The sequence below is a fragment of the Trichomycterus rosablanca genome, chromosome 7, assembly GCF_030014385.1.
Source record: "Trichomycterus rosablanca isolate fTriRos1 chromosome 7, fTriRos1.hap1, whole genome shotgun sequence".
NCBI classification, from domain to species: Eukaryota; Metazoa; Chordata; class Actinopteri; order Siluriformes; family Trichomycteridae; genus Trichomycterus; species Trichomycterus rosablanca.
The window spans coordinates 10,880,912-10,903,589 of record NC_085994.1 but is presented as its reverse complement, the minus strand read 5'-3'; the positions used below and the strand labels follow the sequence as shown (position 1 = coordinate 10,903,589).

At 38.4% G+C, this 22,678-nt stretch overlaps 1 protein-coding gene across 1 annotated transcript; it reads right to left on the bottom strand.

Annotated features, from left to right (window-relative positions):
- Positions 1-1,847: 1,847 nt before the first annotated feature.
- slc6a17 (solute carrier family 6 member 17) lies at positions 1,848-21,800 on the bottom strand. The gene is made up of 11 exons (XM_062998362.1): positions 21,435-21,800; positions 13,225-13,382; positions 9,652-9,778; positions 8,549-8,730; positions 7,456-7,566; positions 6,709-6,950; positions 5,366-5,558; positions 5,056-5,248; positions 4,361-4,520; positions 4,069-4,231; positions 1,848-2,428 (listed from the first exon to the last, which is right to left on the bottom strand). The coding sequence occupies exons 1-11, from the start codon at positions 21,721-21,723 to the stop codon at positions 2,051-2,053; spliced, it is 2,196 nt and encodes a 731-aa protein (XP_062854432.1). The 5' UTR covers positions 21,724-21,800; the 3' UTR covers positions 1,848-2,050.
- Between the last annotated feature and the right edge of the window lie 878 nt (positions 21,801-22,678).

Here is a 22,678-nt window from a genome sequence, read left to right as displayed (position 1 = left end):
GTAGACCTGTAAAGTAGGCCTACTTGGGCAGTAACTATTAAAATAAAGTGCATATGATGTGTAAATGATTGTTATACCACAAACATGATGCTGACACTCATAAATATTATAACCAGCATTCTTGGCTGCATCTTTTTGTAAAACGTGAGACAACTTATTACATAGGCTCTCTCACAACTTGTATTTGTTACAGTGATCATTCTGTTTAGAAAGATAAAAAACTAACAGTAAACATACCAGATCTGCAAAAATGATGTAGCTATCTCTGTGTGAAAACCTAGGCTAATTTATAGCTTCACAGATGTCTAAAGAGCTTTATTATTGTTCACAATAAAGTATGATGTGCTCATAATTTCTTTTCCAGCATCTGCTCTATTTATACATATACCGTACATTTTGTATGTGCTTACTGCTCTTGTGCTGTTGAAAATCTTTTTTTTTTACTTTATTGCCACTCAAACCATTAAATGTCCTTTTCTGTGCTGTTTATTTATTTACTAAAACTATTTACTTATTTGTTAAAACTATATAAGGAAAATTCAGGTGAGAATTTCCATAATAAAAGCATGCTGTATAATGTTGTGTGTTGGATACTGCATTAAAGATATAAAAAGTGTATATTTTGGTAATATACTCCTTATGAATAAGGACATTTGGCCAGTCCTGTTTCAGATCATATATGATAGTGCTACGCCTATAATAGGTAATCTTAGGGCCTGAACACTTTTAGAACACAGATTACAGAATGTACTAGAGATTAACATTATTTACAGCTGTATGAAAAATGTGGGCACCCCTGGCTAACTTACATACTTTGTAGATTTTTAGGCAAACTCTCTATTATTCTTTCTAAATAGCAATGTTTATTAATTTACTATGTTTCTATTTCTAGGATATTATGGATATCATGCAAAATCTACCCAAAGATTTTATATGAAGTGTAAGTTTGGGGACTTTAAGAGTCAATTCAAAGCTTTAGCTCATGTTTTCTAAAATAGTTTATGATGGATTTTAAGTATGTTTTGCATCATTATTCTATTGTTTCATAACAAACTGTTCCATATTTGCTCCAGGAAGATGAAGATATTTAATGGAATCTATACAGGTAGTTCCATCTGCCTATGTAATGTTTCTTGTGCCACTGGCTGCCACACAAGTCTAAAACATAAGTGATTCACACACAGTGCTTAATAATGTTTTTGTGTCATCATACATATATCCTTTTTCCTTTTTTAAACAACTACATTTGTCAATTTAGTCAAAGGTGTCCAAACATTTGCATACAACTTTATATAGTATGTTTCTCTCTGTTTTGTTACCTGGTTTTGTGCTTGGATCATAGGATAAAACACATTTTTAGTTTTGCTGCTTAATATTTACCACAAATAACTGCCGAAATGAATTTTGAATACATGCAGTTGCTTATATCTCTTAAATGATTTCACCAATTACTCAGCACACACGCAGCTTGGGAAAACATCCATTCATTCACTGTTTTATCACCACTTTATGGTCAAGGTTGGGTGGGTCCGAATAAATGGGAGAAAGACAGGATACATCCCAGAGAGGTTTCTGTGATGTCAATTTGCTGCATATTTGCATGTTTACATGTCTGTGCATATTAACACAGACAAAGAAAAACTGAGAGAAACATAGTGAATGAATACCCTTTACAATTGTGTTTTACACCTCATATATGTATTACTAAACCAGCCTTGTGATAAAGGGTTTAAACAGTACCTACAATATATACAGCCATATGTAGATCAATGTGCAAAATGTTGTAGGGCATTCAGAGTAAACCACTTACCAGAATATACTCTCTTAGTGTTACTGGGATGATTCAGTGCTGTTTACCTGTACATATGTTTAGCAGCTTAAAGACCAAATGAACAGATGCTGATCAGGGTAGTTGAGATGACTTGACTTTCTATATTTTACTTCCATCTTTTCTTTACTTATCCCTTCCTCTGTATGTATGGCTTGGGATAGAATATAATGAATGCCAAAGGCTTCTCTCTTTTTCCACCTCTTTTATCTCCACTCTTCCTCAGTCTCTGGTGGACTCAGACTTGGGCGGTGCAGGGTTGGTCTGGTAGCTGCTGCCGTAGCCGCTGATGGATGTGGAGTTGGTGATGAGTTCTACAGGTGACGTGCTACCTGGGCCCAGGTATGCCCGGTGGCTTGGCATGGGAGAGGGTGTCTCGCTGGGGTGTTTGCCCAAGATGAAACGTGTCTCATCTTCTAGGTTAGAGGTCTCCTTTGTCAAACTCTTCCGGTAAGAGACAGACAGTTTGTTGGAGCCGTCAGGAATCCAGTTGAAGTGGCGTGCAATAAAGACCAGTGGCAAAGGAAGCATCGCTACTATGACGAGTGCAAAACACATGGACAGTGCCCACGGAGGGTAACTCTTAAACTGCTCCATAGCCTGAAGAAAAAACATTTTCAGGTGAGGTAAATAACAGGGTATAATGTAATAGCAAATGTGTGCTATGTAACAGACTCAGCTACACAGGTGATTTGAAATTAAAAGGCAAATACTTCCTTGATTTGTACTGTTTAATTATCAGTATATTTATTTAACTTTAACTTTTTAAATTATTACGCAGCTTTTTTTGTTTTTGAATTTTATGATTTTTAATTTAAGTTTTAGGATTATTTTAAATTTTATTTATTTATTTTAGAGTTTTAGTGTGTTATTCTAGATCTTATTTTAGTAGATCTAGTATTGTTGTGTTATTTATGCCTGTACTTATATAATGTGTTTTAATTAACAGGGTTCATTATGTTCACTGTCTGTGTAACGGGTCGATTACCGGTTTATCGCGCGACAGGAAGCATAAATCGACCTGTTGTGGTTTCAAGCGAACTACAATCCACAGATACATTATTAGGTTGTAGATGTTTATTTTAAATTCTAATCCACACACCAAAAAACAAACAACTTAAACACAAATAATGACAAATGGAACAAAATTGAAAAATGTGCAATTTAGTTACAAGTTAACCAAAATTAAAATATGTTAAATGTAAACTAACCAAATAGAAACAAAGAATGAAAAATGCAGTGAGCCAATTAGAATATAGACTAAGAATGATTTTATAGACTGGTGCTTTATTCCTCCACCAGTCTATAGGGTCAGCCATATGGAGTACAAGCGGCTCTGCCAAAAACCCTTTCATTTCCAGCATAGCCTCGGTGTGAGGGTTTTGAATCTCTGGTTGTAGGCTTGTGACCCTTTCCTCAAAATCAGTCCACACATGAGGTACTGGCTCACTGTGACTTCTGGCAGGTATGTCCTCCACTGAAGCCAGTGCTGGAGTTGCTGCCTGTGCCATTGCCAGCACTACTCTTGATGTGGCCTCCTCTGCATTGCGTTCATTTACAAATGCAGGTTTTTTTGGGTCCAAAAGGGTGGCTGGATCTTTTCAATCTGTCCAAACCATTTTTCCAATTTACGGTGAGTCTGCTCACTTGCCTTGTAAGCCTTGTAAGGACTCCTAGGATCCGGGTTTTATTGAGACTTCGTACTCGTGATTCCTGATTCAGTACTAAGATTCGAATCATTAACCCAGGCGATTTAGGAATCACCCAGGCGATTTAGGAATCGCCCAGCTGTAACTGGGGCTTCGGCTGCGTGTCGGGCAACCAGTGGATTGAGTAGCTGGTTGGTTGACTGTGGTCAGGATCCCACTTTGTGCTCTGTTTCAGCTTTATTTAGTAGAAAAGAGGATTATGAAGTACTCTTTCCCCATGGTGCACTGAACAGTGGGCTGGGCCTAATTCACAGACTTATTTTTGTCCATGAATATATAAATATTTGAGTATCACTTTTTAAATGAAATCGGCAGACTAGATTTCTTGATCTGTATTGATTTTAGAAGACATGGTGCAACACTTTTCTGCATTAGGGCCACTTGTCATTGTACCAGTTACTACTTGGTCAAAAAAAATTAATGTAGTCTTCCTTATGTAAATTATGATGATATACTATGAGCTTCCCTTTCTAGTACGTGTCAGGGATTTGGACAAGTAGAATAATGTTTTTTAAAATGTGTTTCACTTACCTGGTCTTGAACCCATGCATTGTAGCCAGGAGATTTAACTGCCATCTCAATAACACTGGCAGCAATGAGAACAAGGAGGCAGGTTGGAGAAACATACTTCCAGAGGTAGAAGTATATTTTGCATGGTTTAAAACCCAGCATATCTTCTAGATCCTGCATGAACCTGGTAAATATTACACAATATAAATTGGTAAAAGCAGGTTAGCCTTCTTATGATTAGAAACTTGCCACAAATGCTCATAATGCATACAAATGCCACAAACTAAAAGTAAAGCAAATGTATCAACCTCACCTCTTTGTGCCATAAATCCAGGCCACTGATACATTTTCCAAAATAACAACAATTGTCAGGGGCAGGCCAGCAGAGTAGTCGTCAAACATGGTGACAAAGTAGTTTCCAGAGCGTTGGACGAACAGCAAGCCACAGAAAAATGCAATGATACAGCAAGTCACTGAGGACAAACAAGGGCCATAGGTCAGCTGGATTTCCCTGAAATGTCATTACTATGTCTCACATCACATCATCTCAAGCTTTCTAATCTTTATCATTTCAGATTGTAATTTAATACAGTCCCCTCCACAATTTTTGGTGCCCCCAGGAAATAGGGGTATAAAGGTTATAAGAAATTCACCTATTAACTAAAAACATAAACATTTATTATTTAATCAAAGTACAGTTTATTCTAAACTAAACCACATGTGCCACAATTATTAGCACCCCTAGATTTAATATTTTGTACAACCTTGGTGGTTAGTTTTGCAATTAAAGATTTTTTCTTTTTTATACTTGATTTGCATGCTTGATATTATTTACCTGTTGGTCTTTTGGCCACATTCTATAGGTCTTCCATGCAAAATTGTATCCCTAACATTATGTCTGAAATAAGTTTGTGTGCATAAAACAGGCATCCGATTTAGTCATAAATACATTTCTGTAAAATAAAAATACATCCTGTACAGTTGGACAGTTGGTGTGACAGTTCTTACCAGTAAGAATCTCCTTGCGTATTTTAAATGCATCCAGGATGGGTGTAGTAATGCCAGTCATGGTGCCAATCATGCTGCCAAGGCCCAGGTTGATCAACATGAAAAAGAACATCACTGACCAGAAGGGTGATGCTGGGAAATGTGTCATGGCTTCTGTAAAAGCAATAAAGGCCAAACCAGTACCTTGAACAGCCTGTAATGTAAAGTACAAGATGGAGAGGCATTTAGAACATCCCTTCTTGTTAATGGTAAATAATGTTTTTACTTATTGCTGCTAAGAATATAACTAAACATTTTGTATTCAACTGACTTTATTGAGTTCATCCTCCAGTAAACACTGATCCAGGCCCAGCTCAGCAAAACTGCTTTCTTTGACAGTCTTAATCACTCCGTACATATCAGCGTAGTCTGATGTAGTCAGGTGGGAGAAGTTAACATGAGGAGGAATCAGGTCATGGCTTAGCACATGGGAGTTCAGATAGCCCAGGATCTTTTCAGCATTTCTAGAAAGAGAACACAGCCATTGTATAACATTAATAATAATGTAACATCAGTGGAAATGAAAAGTGTTAAAGCAGTTGCAGTTCATATTTTATGGGGCGGCACGGTGGCTAAGTGGGTAGCACTGTCGCCTCACAGCAAGAAGGTCCTGGGTTCGATCCCCAGGTGGGGCGGTCCGGGTCCTTTCTGTGTGGAGTTTGCATGTTCTCCCCGTGTCTGCGTGGGTTTCCTCTGGGAGCTCCGGTTTCCTCCCACAGTCCAAAGACATGCAAGTGAGGTCCAAATTGTTCATGACTGTGTTCGGTATAACCTTGTGAACTGATGGACCTTGTGTGTAATGAGTGACTACCATTTCCTGTCATGAATGTAACCAAAGTGTAAAACATGATGTAAAAATCCTAATAAACAAACAAACATCATATTTTATGGTTGCCTAATATTACATTATTAATAATTTTTCTTTCTATTTAATACTTTCCTACTGCCATTACGATATTTACTGCATGCAAGACTTCCATGCTGTAATCAGCTGACTGCTCTTTACACTGCCAGAAGAGCACTAGATCATGCTTATGGCTTGGCTAAAACCTCTGTCTCCAAATTGGTGGGTTTACATTAGACTATCCACCATACACTTTATTTATATAGTTTTCAGACTTCTGTGATAAAATTACAGATAAGATTTTCTTCTAATTACTCTTCCATTCATGTTTGTGTAAGCAATGCTGCACACTAGGATTTTGCGTAAAATCATGCACCAGGCAACTCTGGTGGGAAAAAGCCACTGTTCTTGAAGAAAGTGTGCATATTTGTGAGTATGAACAAAAATACTGTATAAATGTGAATGTTTATTTAAGGATGATGTATTTAAATAGCAGAAAATGATAAAGCAACTGGATTTAAATATTGATTTTCCAAAATGTATCTTGCTGTAAATGCATAAATTTCTGCATTTTGTCCAGTTCTGACTTCTGTAATGAAACACAGCCCTAATTTCACAACTACGTTTTATCTGCTCTCTGGATGATAAGTCTCTTATCAACTAATTACTTAATCTATGAATGTCTTATATCATCACATCATATATTCAAATAGTTCTACACTATAAAAATCCAACATGGTGTGCTGCAATTTAAAAAAAGGTGCACTCACTCCACCACGCATTTTTCATTCATGATATTGGCCTTGAAGCCAAGCACAGCAAACACCACCAGCGTGGCCAAGATGGATGTCAGGAAGTTGATAACAGAAACCAGCACAGCGTCGAAGTGGCAGTTGTTGTCCCTTTTGTTGTAGCTGGAGAAAGCAATAACTCCACCGAACCCAAGACCTAACGCGAAGAAGACCTGTGTGGCAGCCTCACGCCAGACCTGCGGCTCCAGCATGAGCTCTAGCTGCAAAGAGAAAGGAATGCACACTGAGAGAAAAATCCTCAAATATTTTATGAAGTTAGATTTAATAACATAATTCAGAACATATCAGCTCATCAGTCAGGTTTCCTGGTGTTAAGCAAAATAAATCATTTTTAAAATAAGTTTTCAGTACCTATTTATATGCACCTACAAAAAAAACTAATTAATCAGTCTGCTTTAAAATCCCATGGTCTCTTTCCTTCATAAATGAGTAATGATAGTGAATTTATAGCCGTGACAATGTATGACGTTACTCTAAATTCACCACCAGGGGGAGACAGAGGTCAGAATAACCTGATGAGATGATTGAGACGCGTAGGCCATTTCAAATTAGATTCTTTGCAGCACTGCTAGCTCTTCTAAGTCCTGTTTATTCTGGTATTTTGCTAGTAGTAGAGATGTGGAAAACATCTGTGTCATCCAACTAGCCGTGTGTGTGTGTGTGTGTGTGTGTGTGTGTGTGTGTGAATGGTCACACTCTTCTTGCCTTAGGAGTAAACATGTGAGCAATGCCATCCACAGCACCCTTAAGGAAAAGTCCACGGACCAGGAAGCAGAAGAGCACCAGGTATGGGAACAGGGAGCTGAAGTACATCACCTAGATTTCCAAAAAAAGGAAAGGGAAAACACAGACCTTTTAATTGTCTTCAATATTTTTTATTTGTTCTTTTCATCCATTTGTAATAGACCAGATATTTAATTGCACATTTTTTTCTAAACCAAGTGTTACAACTACGGCACTTTTACGTTTCTACATTTTACTCTTTGGTTCATCATGACTTTTTCTTGTGTACCAGCACTTTTCACAAACTGCTGGTACTCTTTTTTTGCCCTTTCCATATTAAGTTCTGAGCTTATAATAACTATATATAAACTGCATTACCCAGGGGGCACTATGTGACACTCACCTCTTCCCTTTTAGTCTAGTGCAATACAAGTAATGTTAATGATAGTCTAAGTAACATTTATTCAGAATGTAATTCTAAATGATTTGCTGAGACAGATTAATTTACATGTCAACATGTAAATAATAAATGGAATAACTGAATTGCCGGCATGCTTTTCCCACTTGAGCACTGACTAGCACCCCTGATGTTACCTTTTTGTCCAACCGTTGTTTGGCAACATAATGTCACTGTGTATTGTCCTGTAATGCTCAAAGAGACTGGAGAATACAGGGGAAGGACAGTAAAGGAATCATCAGGCTTAAGTATGGTTTAAGTTAATGGGACTGGGATGGTCAGAGCAAAAGCCATTTTTTTGCAGATATGACTATTTTTGGATCAATGTACTCTGCAAGATCTAGTTTTAGCTTCATGTCACAGGGAGAGCATGCAAACTCCACAAAGAAAGGACCCGGACCGCTACACCTGGGAATCAAACCCAGGACACTGTGAGGCGACAGTGCTACACACTGAACCATTGTGCCGCCCTAATTAAGAGGGAGAGGGAAGAATTTATTTTCAAATATTGACAAACTATTTAAGTATTTTATGGTATTTGCCCTTCCACTGTTTCAAAAACAATCAGCTACCATTAAAACTTTTGTTGAGTATTTATGAGACATTTATGTTATTTACCTTGCCAGAGGACTGGATCCCCTTTATGACAGCTAGACAAACGATGATCCATGCAGCCAGCAGAGACAGAGTCATCTTCCAGTTCAGCCCTCCACTGTCAGCAATAGTGCTGGTGATGTTTAGCGTCTGACGGTACCAGAAATATGTGGTTGCCGAGCTTTTCTCGCACTCCGGCTCAACAACTGTTCAGAAAGCAAGTGGAGGATGCAAATGAGAGTGTATTTATGACTTTTATGCTTTGTGCAGTATTTAAAGGATGAGTTATTACTTATATGTTTCTTCTCACATTGTAAATATGGTCTTCTTTAAAATGAGGTAACACTTCAGGGTAATGTTTATAACTGTATATGACACGTACACACACAAGGCCTTTACAGCAAATACAATAAACCATCATTAACACTTTTAAATGCTTATTTCAGTCTAAAAGACTGACTTTACTTAAAATAACAGCAATTTAGTATCAAATTAAAGTGTTAAATGCTCCATATTAAGATTTTAGGTTCCAACCTTAGCAAATGACAATTTCATTACCATAATTTTATTTATAAATGTATTCATCATAAAAATTCTATTTTATTTTTCTCAACTTATCCTAGTCAGGGTCTCAATGGGTCCAGTTTCACCAGTAAACACTGGGTACAAGGTAGGAGTACCCTGGAAGGGTGCCAATCCATCGCAGGGTTTTTTGCAGGCTTCACCCGCTAGCCAATCATGTCTGTGTAGATGCCTGATAGCACAGCTGAGATTCAAATTCAGATCTCAGCTGGGTTAAAAAAAAAACTGAAAAAGACCTTGCTTCAACTCCTAAATGATCTAAAGATGTGACCGAGCTTATACCCAGATTTTGTCTGTTGTATTATTTTTATTGATCTTTTGGCTCTGATCAATTTTTATTACAGCTAGACCTATAAAATCCTGAATTCATAAAGGTTCATAAAGGGTTTTGTACAGTAGCATAGTAAGATGCACCCTGACAGGCTGCTTAAAATAATAGAAAATCTCAGAACAGCAGGCTGTAAAAACAAATCATCTGAGGCAGCTATTTATATCTAGAAGAAGAAGCCTCTGAAGAGTCTATTCTGGTACTGCAGCAAACTTACTGACTTGGCTTCCGTTTCTTCTGATAGGACATTCACTCCAGGGCAGAGGGTACTGGAATGACTGGAAGAAGTAAAAGATGCTCCAGCCAATGATCACATTATAGTAGAGACCCACAAAGCCACAGACCTTCGTAGAGACACAGAGAGTGAAAAAGAATAAACACCAAAAGAAAACAACTTGATTTCTTGACAAGGCTAGGATGATACAGTAACACTAAATGTGTTATCTATATGTTGTCTATATAAAGTATGTAGAATAATACATTGATGAGTATGTTTTTAAATATCCTAAAATTACAAAGAAATTGTTCCAAAGTCCTCCTAACATTTGCTAAGCACATATGACAGTAGGTGAATAACAGGTTAGCAGCTGGGATTTTTTAGGAACTAGCAGCTAAAAGCCCTGGTCTGCTAGCTTACTCAAGCTGGTCATGCTGGAAAGATATCCATGCTGATCAACCAGCTGGTTTTGCTAGAATAGGTTTAACCAACTTGGATCCACAGGTTATGGCAATTTACCAGCTTGATCAAGATAGTTTTGCTGGTTAACAGGCTTGCTTAATCTGGTTATGCTGGCTGACCACCGTGGTTAATATGGTGGTCATCAATATTGACCACCTGAAAATAATAAACAGCAAATATGTGCTAGTTAATAAGCTGTTATTCTAACTGGTCAACTATTATAAATGGCCTAGCCTTCCTAGTGTCTATTCTTAGGGTGTTTGCATGTTCTCCCTGGGTTTCCTCCATGTGCTCCAGTTTTCACCCACAAGTTCAAAGACATGCAATCAGGTCTGTTGGAGTTATTAAATTAAGTGTATCTGCCCTGTGATTGACTGGCAACCTGTCCAGGGTGTTTCATCCCTTTCGCCCAATAAATCAGACCCACTGTAACCCTGACCAGGATGAAGCAATTGAATGAATGAATAAATGTGACTGGCTCTATATTGTGAGGCTTTAAGATTAACTAATGTCAGGCTCCCAAATGACCCCCACACACTTAATTAACATTATTGCATGTATTTATAACACTTTGCTGTTTTTTGCTGATGTTTTATTAGGAATCTGAATTTTTTACTGACAATGCCTCTAGGTCCAGTAAGCAAATGGCTTCTGGCTCCATCACAGATCCACAGGAGAGTTAATAAATTATTAAAGCACATTCACTCTCGGGTTTGGTCCTCCCTCTCTCTCTTTGTGCCTATAAATAGCTGTTTCTCTTACAGCAGACCCATTTCCAGACACTTCAGATTTGGCTTCCTGGTCCTAACACCTGCAGAAGTGTCCCTCAATCTGGTTCTGTCTTTCATTGTTGGTTAAGGTCTTCTTAGGTCAAGCTGGCAGTGATACAAAATTAGTTTTAGTTTTGCCGAATCTAGGCAGGAGAGAGTACAATAGAGATTGTATCACTTGCAGAAATAGGATGTTAGGATGTTCTCAAAGGAGAACTGAGATCAGCTTATTTCTTCTTTTCTGATGATGAAGGCTAAAATATATTTAGCAGATTTTTCAGCAGTGTTTAGTTTGTGCTGAAAATGATTCAGCAGGATAGTAGATAGCACACTGGTAGATTAACGTTTCCAGGCGTAAGTGACTCATCACCGGTATTGTTGGTTCATGTTACCTTCTATTCTGAGAACGTTCTATTGGAAAGTGCAAAGTCAGTTACTGCAATGAAACTATACAGCTGTTCAGCATCTGCTGTGGAAGATGTCAACTAGGTCTGGACAAAATATCTCATGACACTATGTTTGACATTATGGACAGTTTTAATTTGTTTTTCAGTGCAACTATAAGGTAGTACTCAAGAGCAGTAACCACTAGGCTGACTTAAGTTAGATTGTTAACTAGTCTGCTTTTATTCAAAGCAGTCAAACAAGCTATGTAATTTCAGTAGAATAAATAACAGAAGTATATATTATAGGCACTACAAAATCTTACAAATTGTCACCAATTAGCACACGTAAAATACAACTTATTTTTTACATTTCATTTTGCATACAGGTTAAATCAATAGGTGTGGACATTTCCAGATATGAAAGGCCTGGCTGCAGTATCACTACTTGGAAGGTATACATAAAAATATATCATTTAAATCAATTTTTATATATATACACTGATCAGCCATAACATTAAAACCACCTCCTTGTTTCTACACTCACTGTCCATTGTATCAGCTCCACTTACCATATAGAAGCACTTTGAAGTTCTACAATTACTGACTGTAGTTCATCTATTTCTCTACAAACTTTTTTTAGCCTGCTGTTACCCTGTTCTTCAATGATCAGGACCCCCACAGGACCACCACAGAGCAGGTATTATTTAGGTGGTGGATGATTCTCAGCACTGCAGTGACACTGACATGGTGGTGGTGTGTTAGTGTGTGTTGTGCTGGTATGAGTGGATCAGACACAGCAGCACTGCTGGAGTTTTAAAATGCTGTGTCCACTCACTGTCCACTCTATTAGACACTCCTACCTAGTTGGTCCACCTTGTAGATGTAAAGTCAGAGACGCTACTATTGCTGCTGTTTGAGTTGGTCATCTTCTAGACCTTCATCAGTGGTCACAGGACGCTGCCCACAGGGCGCTGTTGGCTGGATATTTTTGGTTGGTGGACTATTCTCAGTCCAGCAGTGACAGTGAGGTGTTTAAAAACTCCATCAGCACTGCTGTGTGTGATCCACTCATACCAGCACAACACACACTAACACACCAACACCTTGTCAGTGTGACTGCAGTGCTGAGATGACCCACCACCCAAATAATACCTACTCTGTGGGGGTCCTGACCATTGAGGAACAGCATGAAAGGGGGCTAACAAAGCATGCAGACAAACAGATGGACTACAGTCAGTAATTGTAGAACTACAAAGTGCTCCTATATAGTGAGTGGAGATGATAAAATGGACAGTAAGTGTAGAAACAAGGAGGTGGTTTTAATGTTAGGGCTGATCGGTGTATGTCTGCAAACTAATACATATCAACTAAGCATTTTGTTTTATATGGTTCTGTGAAAAGGCATTACTTCTTTTGACAGTACCTTGGATAACAAAAAACACAAATTGGTCCTTGACCAAGCCAAACCATAACAAACTCTGTATACTATATTAGCTTAAAAAACGAAACTTGCACAAAAACAATGCAGCAACTGAATCATGTTCCTAAAAGTATTGTACTTTTTAATGTTAAATGCATATATTTCCTCCAAAAGCAATAGTAACCTTGTTAGTATACATAGCATATGGACATCATGATGTAACTGTAGATTTTAAATTAAAATCTATGCTAAAAAGCTAAATCTGGGTCATCGTTACATTTTCTATCTACACAACAAAACTAAAATGTTACTCAAAAATAATGATGTGGTTTGATGACCACAAACTCAAGCTTATATTTATATCCATATTTTGGAGTGTTGGACAAGTCTGGGCAGCCTCATCTACTCTTGCGTTCCTCAAACTGTACACATAAACCACTAGTGGCTTTATTGTAGGCGTGACTTTATAAGCATTAGCCATTGCCTACACTGGAATAATTATTTATTTCCTCATAAGTAAATCCCATTCACTTACCATTAGGCTAGACACACCAATACCACCCAGTCGAGGGTAGACGTAATTCCAGACCCCAAGGCTTCCTCTGCGAATTCTCTGTCCCACAGCCAATTCCATGAAGAATAGAGGGATACCAATAAGGATGAGGAGGATAAAGTACGGGAGAAGGTATGCACCTAAAAAGATAATGGCAATTGCAAGAATTGGATTAAAAAAATAAAGACATCACATTAACACAGCACAGTGGATACATGGATCCATAAACACCAGATACACACACACACATATATATATACAGTGTATCACAAAAGTGAGTACACCCCTCACATTTCTGCAGATATTTAAGTATATCTTTTCATGGGACAACACTGACAAAATGACACTTTGACACAATGAAAAGTAGTCTGTGTGCAGCTTATATAACAGTGTAAATTTATTCTTCCCTCAAAATAACTCAATATACAGCCATTAATGTCTAAACCACCGGCAACAAAAGTGAGTACACCCCTAAGAGACTACACCCCTAAATGTCCAAATTGAGCACTGCTTGTCATTTTCCCTCCAAAATGTCATGTGATTTGTTAGTGTTACTAGGTCTCAGGTGTGCATAGGGAGCAGGTGTGTTCAATTTAGTAGTACAGCTCTCACACTCTCTCATACTGGTCACTGAAAGTTCCAACACTGCACCTCATGGCAAAGAACTCTCTGAGGATCTTAAAAGACGAATTGTTGCGCTACATGAAGATGGCCAAGGCTACAAGAAGATTGCCAACACCCTGAAACTGAGCTGCAGCACAGTGGCCAAGATCATCCAGCGTTTTAAAAGAGCAGGGTCCACTCAGAACAGACCTCGCGTTGATCGTCCAAAGAAGCTGAGTGCACGTGCTCAGCGTCACATCCAACTGCTGTCTTTGAAAGATAGGCGCAGGAGTGCTGTCAGCATTGCTGCAGAGATTGAAAAGGTGGGGGGTCAGCCTGTCAGTGCTCAGACCATACGCCGCACACTACATCAAATTGGTCTGCATGGCCGTCACCCCAGAAGGAAGCCTCTTCTGAAGTCTCTACACAAGAAAGCCCGCAAACAGTTCGCTGAAGACATGTCAACAAAGGACATGGATTACTGGAACCATGTCCTATGGTCTGATGAGACCAAGATTAATTTGTTTGGTTCAGATGGTCTCAAGCATGTGTGGCGGCAATCAGGTGAGGAGTACAAAGATAAGTGTGTCATGCCTACAGTCAAGCATGGTGGTGGGAATGCCATGGTCTGGGGCTGCATGAGTGCAGCAGGTGTTGGGGAGTTACATTTCATTGAGGGACACATGAACTCCAATATGTACTGTGAAATACTGAAGCAGAGCATGATCCCCTCCCTCCGGAAACTGGGTCGCAGGGCAGTGTTCCAGCATGATAATGACCCCAAACACACCTATAAGACGACCACTGCTTTATTGAAGAGGCTGAGGGTAAAGGTGATGGACTGGCCAAGCATGTCTCCAGACCTAAACCCAATAGAACATCTTTGGGGCATCCTCAAGCGGAAGGTGGAGGAGCGCAAAGTCTCGAATATCTGCCAGCTCCGTGATGTCGTCATGGAGGAGTGGAAAAGCATTCCAGTGGCAACCTGTGAAGCTCTGGTAAACTCCATGCCCAGGAGAGTTAAGGCAGTTCTGGGAAATAATGGTGGCCACACAAAATATTGACACTTCAGGAACTTTCACTAAGGGGTGTACTCACTTTTGTTGCCGGTGGTTTAGACATTAATGGCTGTATATTGAGTTATTTTGAGGGAAGAATAAATTTACACTGTTATATAAGCTGCACACAGACTACTTTTCATTGTGTCAAAGTGTCATTTTGTCAGTGTTGTCCCATGAAAAGATATACTTAAATATCTGCAGAAATGTGAGGGGTGTACTCACTTTTGTGATACACTGTATATATATATATATATATATATATATATACAGTATATATTTGTTAAATCTTATTAATATAAGTTCCACTTGTAAATTGTATGGAAGCAGACATAGTATGTCTTAATATAAGGATCTGCACTAGTTTAAGCTAAGAGGCAAACCATCATTTCTTACTTTCGTACTTTGGCAACCAACTGTAGGATTGTTCTAAAATCCACTAAGCACATATACATTAATCCAAACAGCCTGTGCAGCAAAGTGTGATTTGACACAGTATGCATTTCCATTGTTCTAGAGTCTCATGGTAGTGGGCTTTATACCGCTTCGGTTTTTTGAAGTTGCAGAGTATACCGAGCATTTACACTGTACAGAGTCCTGTGTTTGACAGGGGGTGGTAAAAAACCTAACAACAGAGATGCCAGGTGCCACTTGCGATGAAAGGGATGAACCCAATTGCAGGATACTTAGCAAAAGCAGAAAAGCTAATGCATAAAAAAGGAAAATAATAACTAAATAAATGAACAAAAAATAATACTTAACTTATACAAAAAAATTAAACTCAAGAAATACACAAAGCAAAACTAAACCAAAGCCACAGCCAGAGGCAGAACTTAAGAGTAAAAAAAGACTAACAGAAACACTGCACTCCACAGAAAGTGAAAGAATAAAACAGGTCCAAACTGAAGAAGAAAAAGTGAGCTGAGGTGTAACTGTGCCAGCTACTGCATCCACTAAAACAAAAGCAAAAAACAAGAAAGCCACCATGCAACTACTGGACAAAACTTGAGTTACACATAGCTACACACACGGAGGCTGGCAAAAAATAAAAAGCTACTATCATGCACCGAGTTCCTGGAAACCAGGACAAAAGAACGCCATCAAAAGGCCAGCTAAAGAAGCCAGACATATCAGTCAACTGAACAACAAACAGAACTAGCAAACAAACAGACATGCAGGGAGTCAGTAAATCTGAGCACTCTCCCCCGAATCAGACTGCACTTGTAAGAGCTTTCCCACAGATAAAGGTAACATTTGATTAGGTGCAGAGAATGCTTTTGAAGTGCAGTTTAAAGAGCACTTTCGGTTAACCTGTGCCTCCAATCCCCTGCCAGCCAGCAGGGGCACAGCAGGTGGGCATGTTACAGTGGTAGTGGGCTTACACCACTCCAGCTAGTGGAATTTGCACATAATGACAAACAGTTCTTGTAATGAAGTTGGCAGTTCCAGAGGCAGTTTAGAACTTAGTAAGTGTTGCAAACATACAGATTATTTATATGCTCCATTGGCTACAGCTCATGATGGTTCTGGTCAGTATGACTGAGTGTGGCCTAGTGTTGTATGGGTTAAGCTATTGTTACTACTAGAGATGGGACGATCGATCGGCTATGAATCGGTATCGGCCGATTTTTAATCAAAATATGCTATCGGCGATCGGCGATATTTCCTAAAAGTAGCCGATCCGATCGTGTGATATATAAAGGTCACGTTAAGTTAACAGCTCTGGATTGATCCAGACTTTGAGCTACGAAGCACCAACCATCACATCACCATTCATCAACAATCGTACAGAAACCATCGTGAAAGCTCTTACGATGTAATTTTGCTGATTGTAATATTTACTTTAAAAAGTTAATTCAACCCGGTCACATCTGAGTCGATTCTATCAGCACGTTATATAAACTCCTGGTTCACTTTGGTAAATCGTAAGCGGTTCTTACTTGTGATGTAGATGAGAACAGAAAACGTTACAGAGCCAATCAGAGGCAAAAGTTTATTCATTACCAAATTTGTTAGTTCATCTGCTGAACTTTTAGAAAACTTTAAGCTCCTTAGACGGAACGAGTCTGACGGTCGGTTACAGATCTGTGGTAATAGCAGTTTAATTAAGCTTTTTAATGTAAAAAGTCACACAAAATGTTCTGTAGTAGTTGGTGTTTATTTAAAACCACGACATTTAATTAATAACAGTAAACACGGAGAGATAACCGAGAAGAGAAACTTACGCTTCACATAAAAACGAATCAACTCATGAATCAATGAATCACTTATAACGATACTGTGAACAAAGCGTATCTTCTAAAGGCACACACACGCGCGCGCGTGCGCTGCTCTGGTTTATCTTTACTGTGAGGATCTTTTTAAGTTGATTTACTGCTAATCCACCCCCCCCCCACCCCCCAATCGGAATCGGCTATTGGCCGATGTCCCTGAAAGGAGATCGGAGATCGGAATCGGTGCCAAAAACCCTGATCGGTCCATCTCTAGTTACTACTTAAAACATCCATTTTACAATAACAGAAATTGAGAATATTACCAGGGCAAAAATGTGACATCTTATGAAAATGCCTCATTAATAGTCAATTAGCTCTTCAGTATTCAGTGCAATTTTGGTTAATGAGATTACATGGCAGTCAAGCTTACATGCTTGATTTTTGCAGCTGTTAGCAATGTGTATGGCTAAATGAGACATTCTGTAGTTAGAAGAAGTGTTTTGGTTACATTAGGTAGCTCAAAGAAGCAATACTGAATAATAATAATAATAAATGTTAGATTAGTATTAATGATAACATTTTTAATAATGTTAATAGATAATACTTATTTTTTGTTTTTATCTTTTTATTCACAGTGCACCATTCGTATCTAATGAAAATCCAATGACAATACAAAAGCCAGTAAGCATGAGTGAACAGACACAAGCTGATGTGACACATTGAAACAGCAATTCATGATTGGGATGTCTGACGTCTAGCAGCTCCATGGCGACAGAGATTTCAGGCTAAGATGACAAACAACATCTTGATCCTCATTTTTGAGTCCTTTGTTGAATGAGCTTCTGTTTGAAGTCTACGAACATTCTCAAAATAACTGCATAGTAGATCGAGATTAATGCAGAGATATAAAAATGATCAAAGCAATTGTGGAGCAGGATCTTTAATTTGAAGAAAAAAGCAATTTAGGTTTGTTTGTATCTGCTGTTGCTATCCATGCTGACTGATGATGAAAGGACAATTACAGGTCTCCCATAGAATAAGATACAGAACGCAGGGGGTAGGTAGGTTATACAAACGCTGTAGGGTGTTTTATACACATGGATGGTAAAGGAAACAAGGCCCGGTGGGAAGAGGGAAGAGGCAACTCCATGGCTACCAGACAACCTAGGACTTAACATGATAAATCGCTCAAGGTGCCATGTTTTATTCAAGCATCACACTTAAACCTAGGGACAATTAAATGCAGCCAGTCCACCGTTTGTATGTTTTTGGGAGGTGGGATGAAAACCCATATGAACCGACACAGGGGAAAATAGTAAACGCACAGCCAGTGTTATAGGTGATCAAACCCATTATGCTATGTGAGATTCCTGATACCAACAGCATCACCATTAGTATTGAGAGGCCTGAATGTTATGTGTAAATGTATTTTACAAAGCAGCTCAAACATAATTAAATTTAAGAACACATAAACCGGTATTGTATCAGCCTATCACACCTGAAATTCATTCATGAAACAAAATGTTGTCCCACCCTCACTCTTTACTTCTTTCTTGCTTCTTTACTTTTTATTTAACGTTCCTCTTAGATGATTTGGGGAAAAAACTACTCAAATCTTAAAGGTTTAACCCTTGGAGCAAATTACAAAAAATTATATTAACTATGACCCATGGACTTCATGATTTAACACATCTAGGCCACGCTTAGGCCAGAGTCTCAACATCACCTTGACATAAAAACCCTTTGCAGTGTTTTAATTATATATCACCTCCTTCTCACAAATTCAATTCATGTGTTGGCTAACATTGTTTTAACTTATTGGTTTTAACTTGCCTGGGTGACTGAACAGTTTAGCCATTGGGAGGTGCACTTGTCAGTGAGCTCTTAGTGCCAGTATAAAAACTATGCCAAATCAGACATGCAGTCCAGACTGTGTGTGGCGGACCTCTTAATACATGGGAAGGGGGTAACAAATGCTACTGAGCAACAAACGGGCTACAGTCAGTATTTGTATATTTGCAGAGTTAATGTGTATGGTAGGTATAGCTTTAAAATAATAAATAAATTCACCAGATAAGGGTGAATGTAATAAAATTATTAGCAACTATTATATCAATTAGAATTGTAGAAAAATCAAAAATCATTATGTTTGACCAGGTATTTTAAAAAGCAGTGGTATACAGCAGTTGGGTTAGGATAACAACTTCTGCTGGTCTTTGTATTAAAACACTCAAGTTTTACTTTGACAGTATTCTTACTTACACTTACTATGAAGTTCTTTGGGTCAGTGTGCACACTGTGTTGTGTGCATTAATGTTCACACTAATCCTGATCAAGTTGCTGTTTCTTGTGGTGAAAAGCATTTCCAGCATTTGAAGCTACCACCACCACATTTTAAAATAAGGAAGTCAGATACAGTACAGAGAGGCAGAATTGCCCAAATTTAGAGGGAGAATTGGATGTCTCCTCCAAAACTGGACAATGTAATTGGTTAAACTGTAATAAATAAATAAATAAGTAAATTAAATAGGTAGAAAAATTTGGTAAAAAAAACTGCTAACAAACTCTTATCTTTCTTTCTCTTTTAAAGAAGGCTGATAATTATATTAAGTTAGCATTTATGACATGCAATTATGTTACTGAAATGCAATAAATTATTGCAATTGCTTTTTTTTCAAAAACACATAACTGATATAGATAATAAGACAATAAAATAGATAATACAGGTACAATGGCAAGCTGGATTTGGTCTCTATGACTTAATACCACACTGAGATTACTGCAATTTATCTGTCAGGTTGCTATAATTCCACACTTTACTCAGCACAGCCACTTCATAAACCATTCTTTTAATTTCTAGCAGCCAGAAACATATTTGACAGATTAAAATTATATATTATGCCCTTTGTGGCCTTGACCATCCAGTTAATAAAGTGCTTCTAGCTTTGTTTGTGCTTAAACACTGTGCTAAACTCCCAGCTCAATAAATTTGAAAGGCAAGGACTCTACACTACAGGCCGCAAGGATATTTAAAGGAAGTTCTATTCATAAATAATTGTAGGAGCTGGAATCAAATAACTGTAAATGTTTCACATCCTCAAGAATTCCCAGAAGTCCCAGAAATTTGGCCAAAAAGAAAACAAAATGCATACAGTCTCTTAATGAAGCTCACTCTATACATTTTATATAAAAAATGTTTTGTGCATAAAAAAGAAAATACATTGGTAACATTTCATATTTCTTTTAATTGTAAGACTTTAATATCATGTATTGCCAACTTCATTTGTTGATAGTCCACAGCTAAGTACATTTAATAAAGCAGCTGCTATCACTTACTTTACAAGGATTAATACCCTAAGGAACATCAGCTGGATAACTCTGATGATGGTGGTTGCATAATGATATGGAAACACTTTTGAGCAAAAATTTTAGTGATGTTTCACCGCTCAAGCCAATCGCTGAGCAAATCGGCTATTTGCGCCGAGGGTCGGGGTGAGAGTGAAGCACAAAATGCTTCTCACGTCAGTGAACTAAAGAAAACAACAACTGCGACAAACACGTCTACGTCTTCTTATCACCAATAGTTGAGCGATGCTTTTTGCATAAAAAGAAACATCCGTAACAACAGCACAAATACTTGCACATAATCTACGTGCTCTGCCATCACATCACTACTCTTTACTTTTGTTGTGTAACGCCCACCGTTGATGACGCAGGCTTGGTTCCCAAAACTGGGTCGGTTCTCTACAAAACAGGTTCGAAGAAACCTGAACAGAACCGGTTCAAGAACCAGAGCTCTTTTGGTGGTGAGCGCTAGAGGCCCAGTTCTCATTGCTCTCATTGAATTTGAATGTAAAAAAAAACATTTTGGGCAAGGGTAGCTCATTGTTTAATGGACTGGACTTGTAAGCAGAAAGTTGCTGATTTAAACCCCACCAGTGCCAAGTTGCCACACTTGGGTCCCCAGACAAGGCTTATAATCCTCAATTGCTTGCATTGTATAAGTCACAATTGTAAGTTGCTTTGGCTAAATGCATTTGCTAAATGTCATAAACATAAATATAATAACACACAAAAGTATGCCTGCTGCCAAAATATTTTAGTGTTATAGCTGCCAAAGATAGATTATTATGAAATACTAAAATGTTAGTTTTTTTTTTTTTTTTTTTTCTTTACTGAGAAAATAGGTGCCTGATAGAAATCCTAGATGGTAACAATCGTTTACAAAAAAATAGAGGATAAACACTAATAAAAACTGTACCATTGACAGTATGTTCACACTCCAAATAAAATCCACATAAAACTACCAATTTCTTACCTCCTCCATTCTTCTGGCACAAATAGGGAAAGCGCCACACGTTTCCCAACCCCACCGAGAAGCCCACCTGTGCCAGGATGTACTCCAACTTGCTGTTCCAGGCCGGCCGGCCATCCTCAAGGTCTGGAGAGATGTCAGGCTTTGGCCCTGCACCTCCTGCAGTCATGTTCATACTCATCTGGCTACTCTTGTAGTCCATAGGGGCCTCAAGGGCCAGCAGGTCAGCCACAGATTCAGTGACATGTTCATTGCTGTGCTCTTGCTGTGTCACTTTGCTGCTCTTGCGCATGGCTTAATCAGACGAAGTGAGGAATACAAGTGGGACAAGATGGTCAACACACTATCCCCCACGCCGATGAGACAGGAAAGTTGTGCTGTATGGGATAAAAAAATAGGATTAGATATGACGAAGGATAAGCCGGAACATTAATACTTATGTTTTGTTTGGGTTAAAATGACCCATTACGCACAGTTGGATTTATGCTTCTTTTTGACATGAGAGTCAAAAAGGGAAGCTAACTGATCTTTGTAAAGCTCTCAAACTCAAGTATAATTATGCACAAACAATTCAAGAGGATCACGACTATGTGAAGGACCTGTTTTTTCTGCTTACCTGAATTATTTTTATGACTTATAATTATGGCCTTCCTTTTGCTGGTAAGTACACAAAGCAAAGTCATTATAGACAAACAAGGGTTGTATAATAGATTGCGAAATGTAGCAGAATGGGACACAACTCCACTATTTCAGTACAGGCCACAAGCTCACAAAACAGGTCCACAAAACATTAAAGTGTCTAGTAGATCATTGTAAACAAGAGTTGTAGAGTAGTACATACATTTTTCTACCGGGCCATTTGTGTACAATTACTTCTAACTGAATTGTTGTGTTGGTAGGAAACAAGACTTACAGTTATTTGGTTTAGTTCTAAAGTCACTGTATATAAAAACTGCATGTTTTTCCTTGTATATGGTTGGTTTCCTCCAGGTACTCTGGTTACTGGACTGGGGCAGTTTCCTGAGTTTAGTTCTAACTGGTTAGCTGTCAAAGCCAGCTGGATAGAACTGATTTCTGGTTAGAAGTCTGATGAGGGTATTGCTTAGAAAACAGACTTTAAAGTAAAAAGGTTAAAATAATGAGAGAGGGGTGATGGACTAGTGGTGTCACACTCAATTCCACAGTGTTACTAGACCATACATGTTGATGGAGCCCCCAGTAAAGTTGCTGACATTAGGTGACATTTG

Excerpts from the sequence above, each read along its gene's own strand:
- slc6a17 (XM_062998362.1), bottom strand. The coding sequence starts at position 21,723 with ATGCGCAAGAGCAGCAAAGTGACACAGCAAGAGCACAGCAATGAACAT. Across the intron at positions 7,567-8,548 it reads GGATCCAGTCCTCTGGCAAG|GTGATGTACTTCAGCTCCCT; the intron begins GTAAATAACATA and ends TTGGAAATCTAG. Across the intron at positions 5,249-5,365 it reads TGGAGGATGAACTCAATAAA|GCTGTTCAAGGTACTGGTTT; the intron begins GTCAGTTGAATA and ends TTTACATTACAG.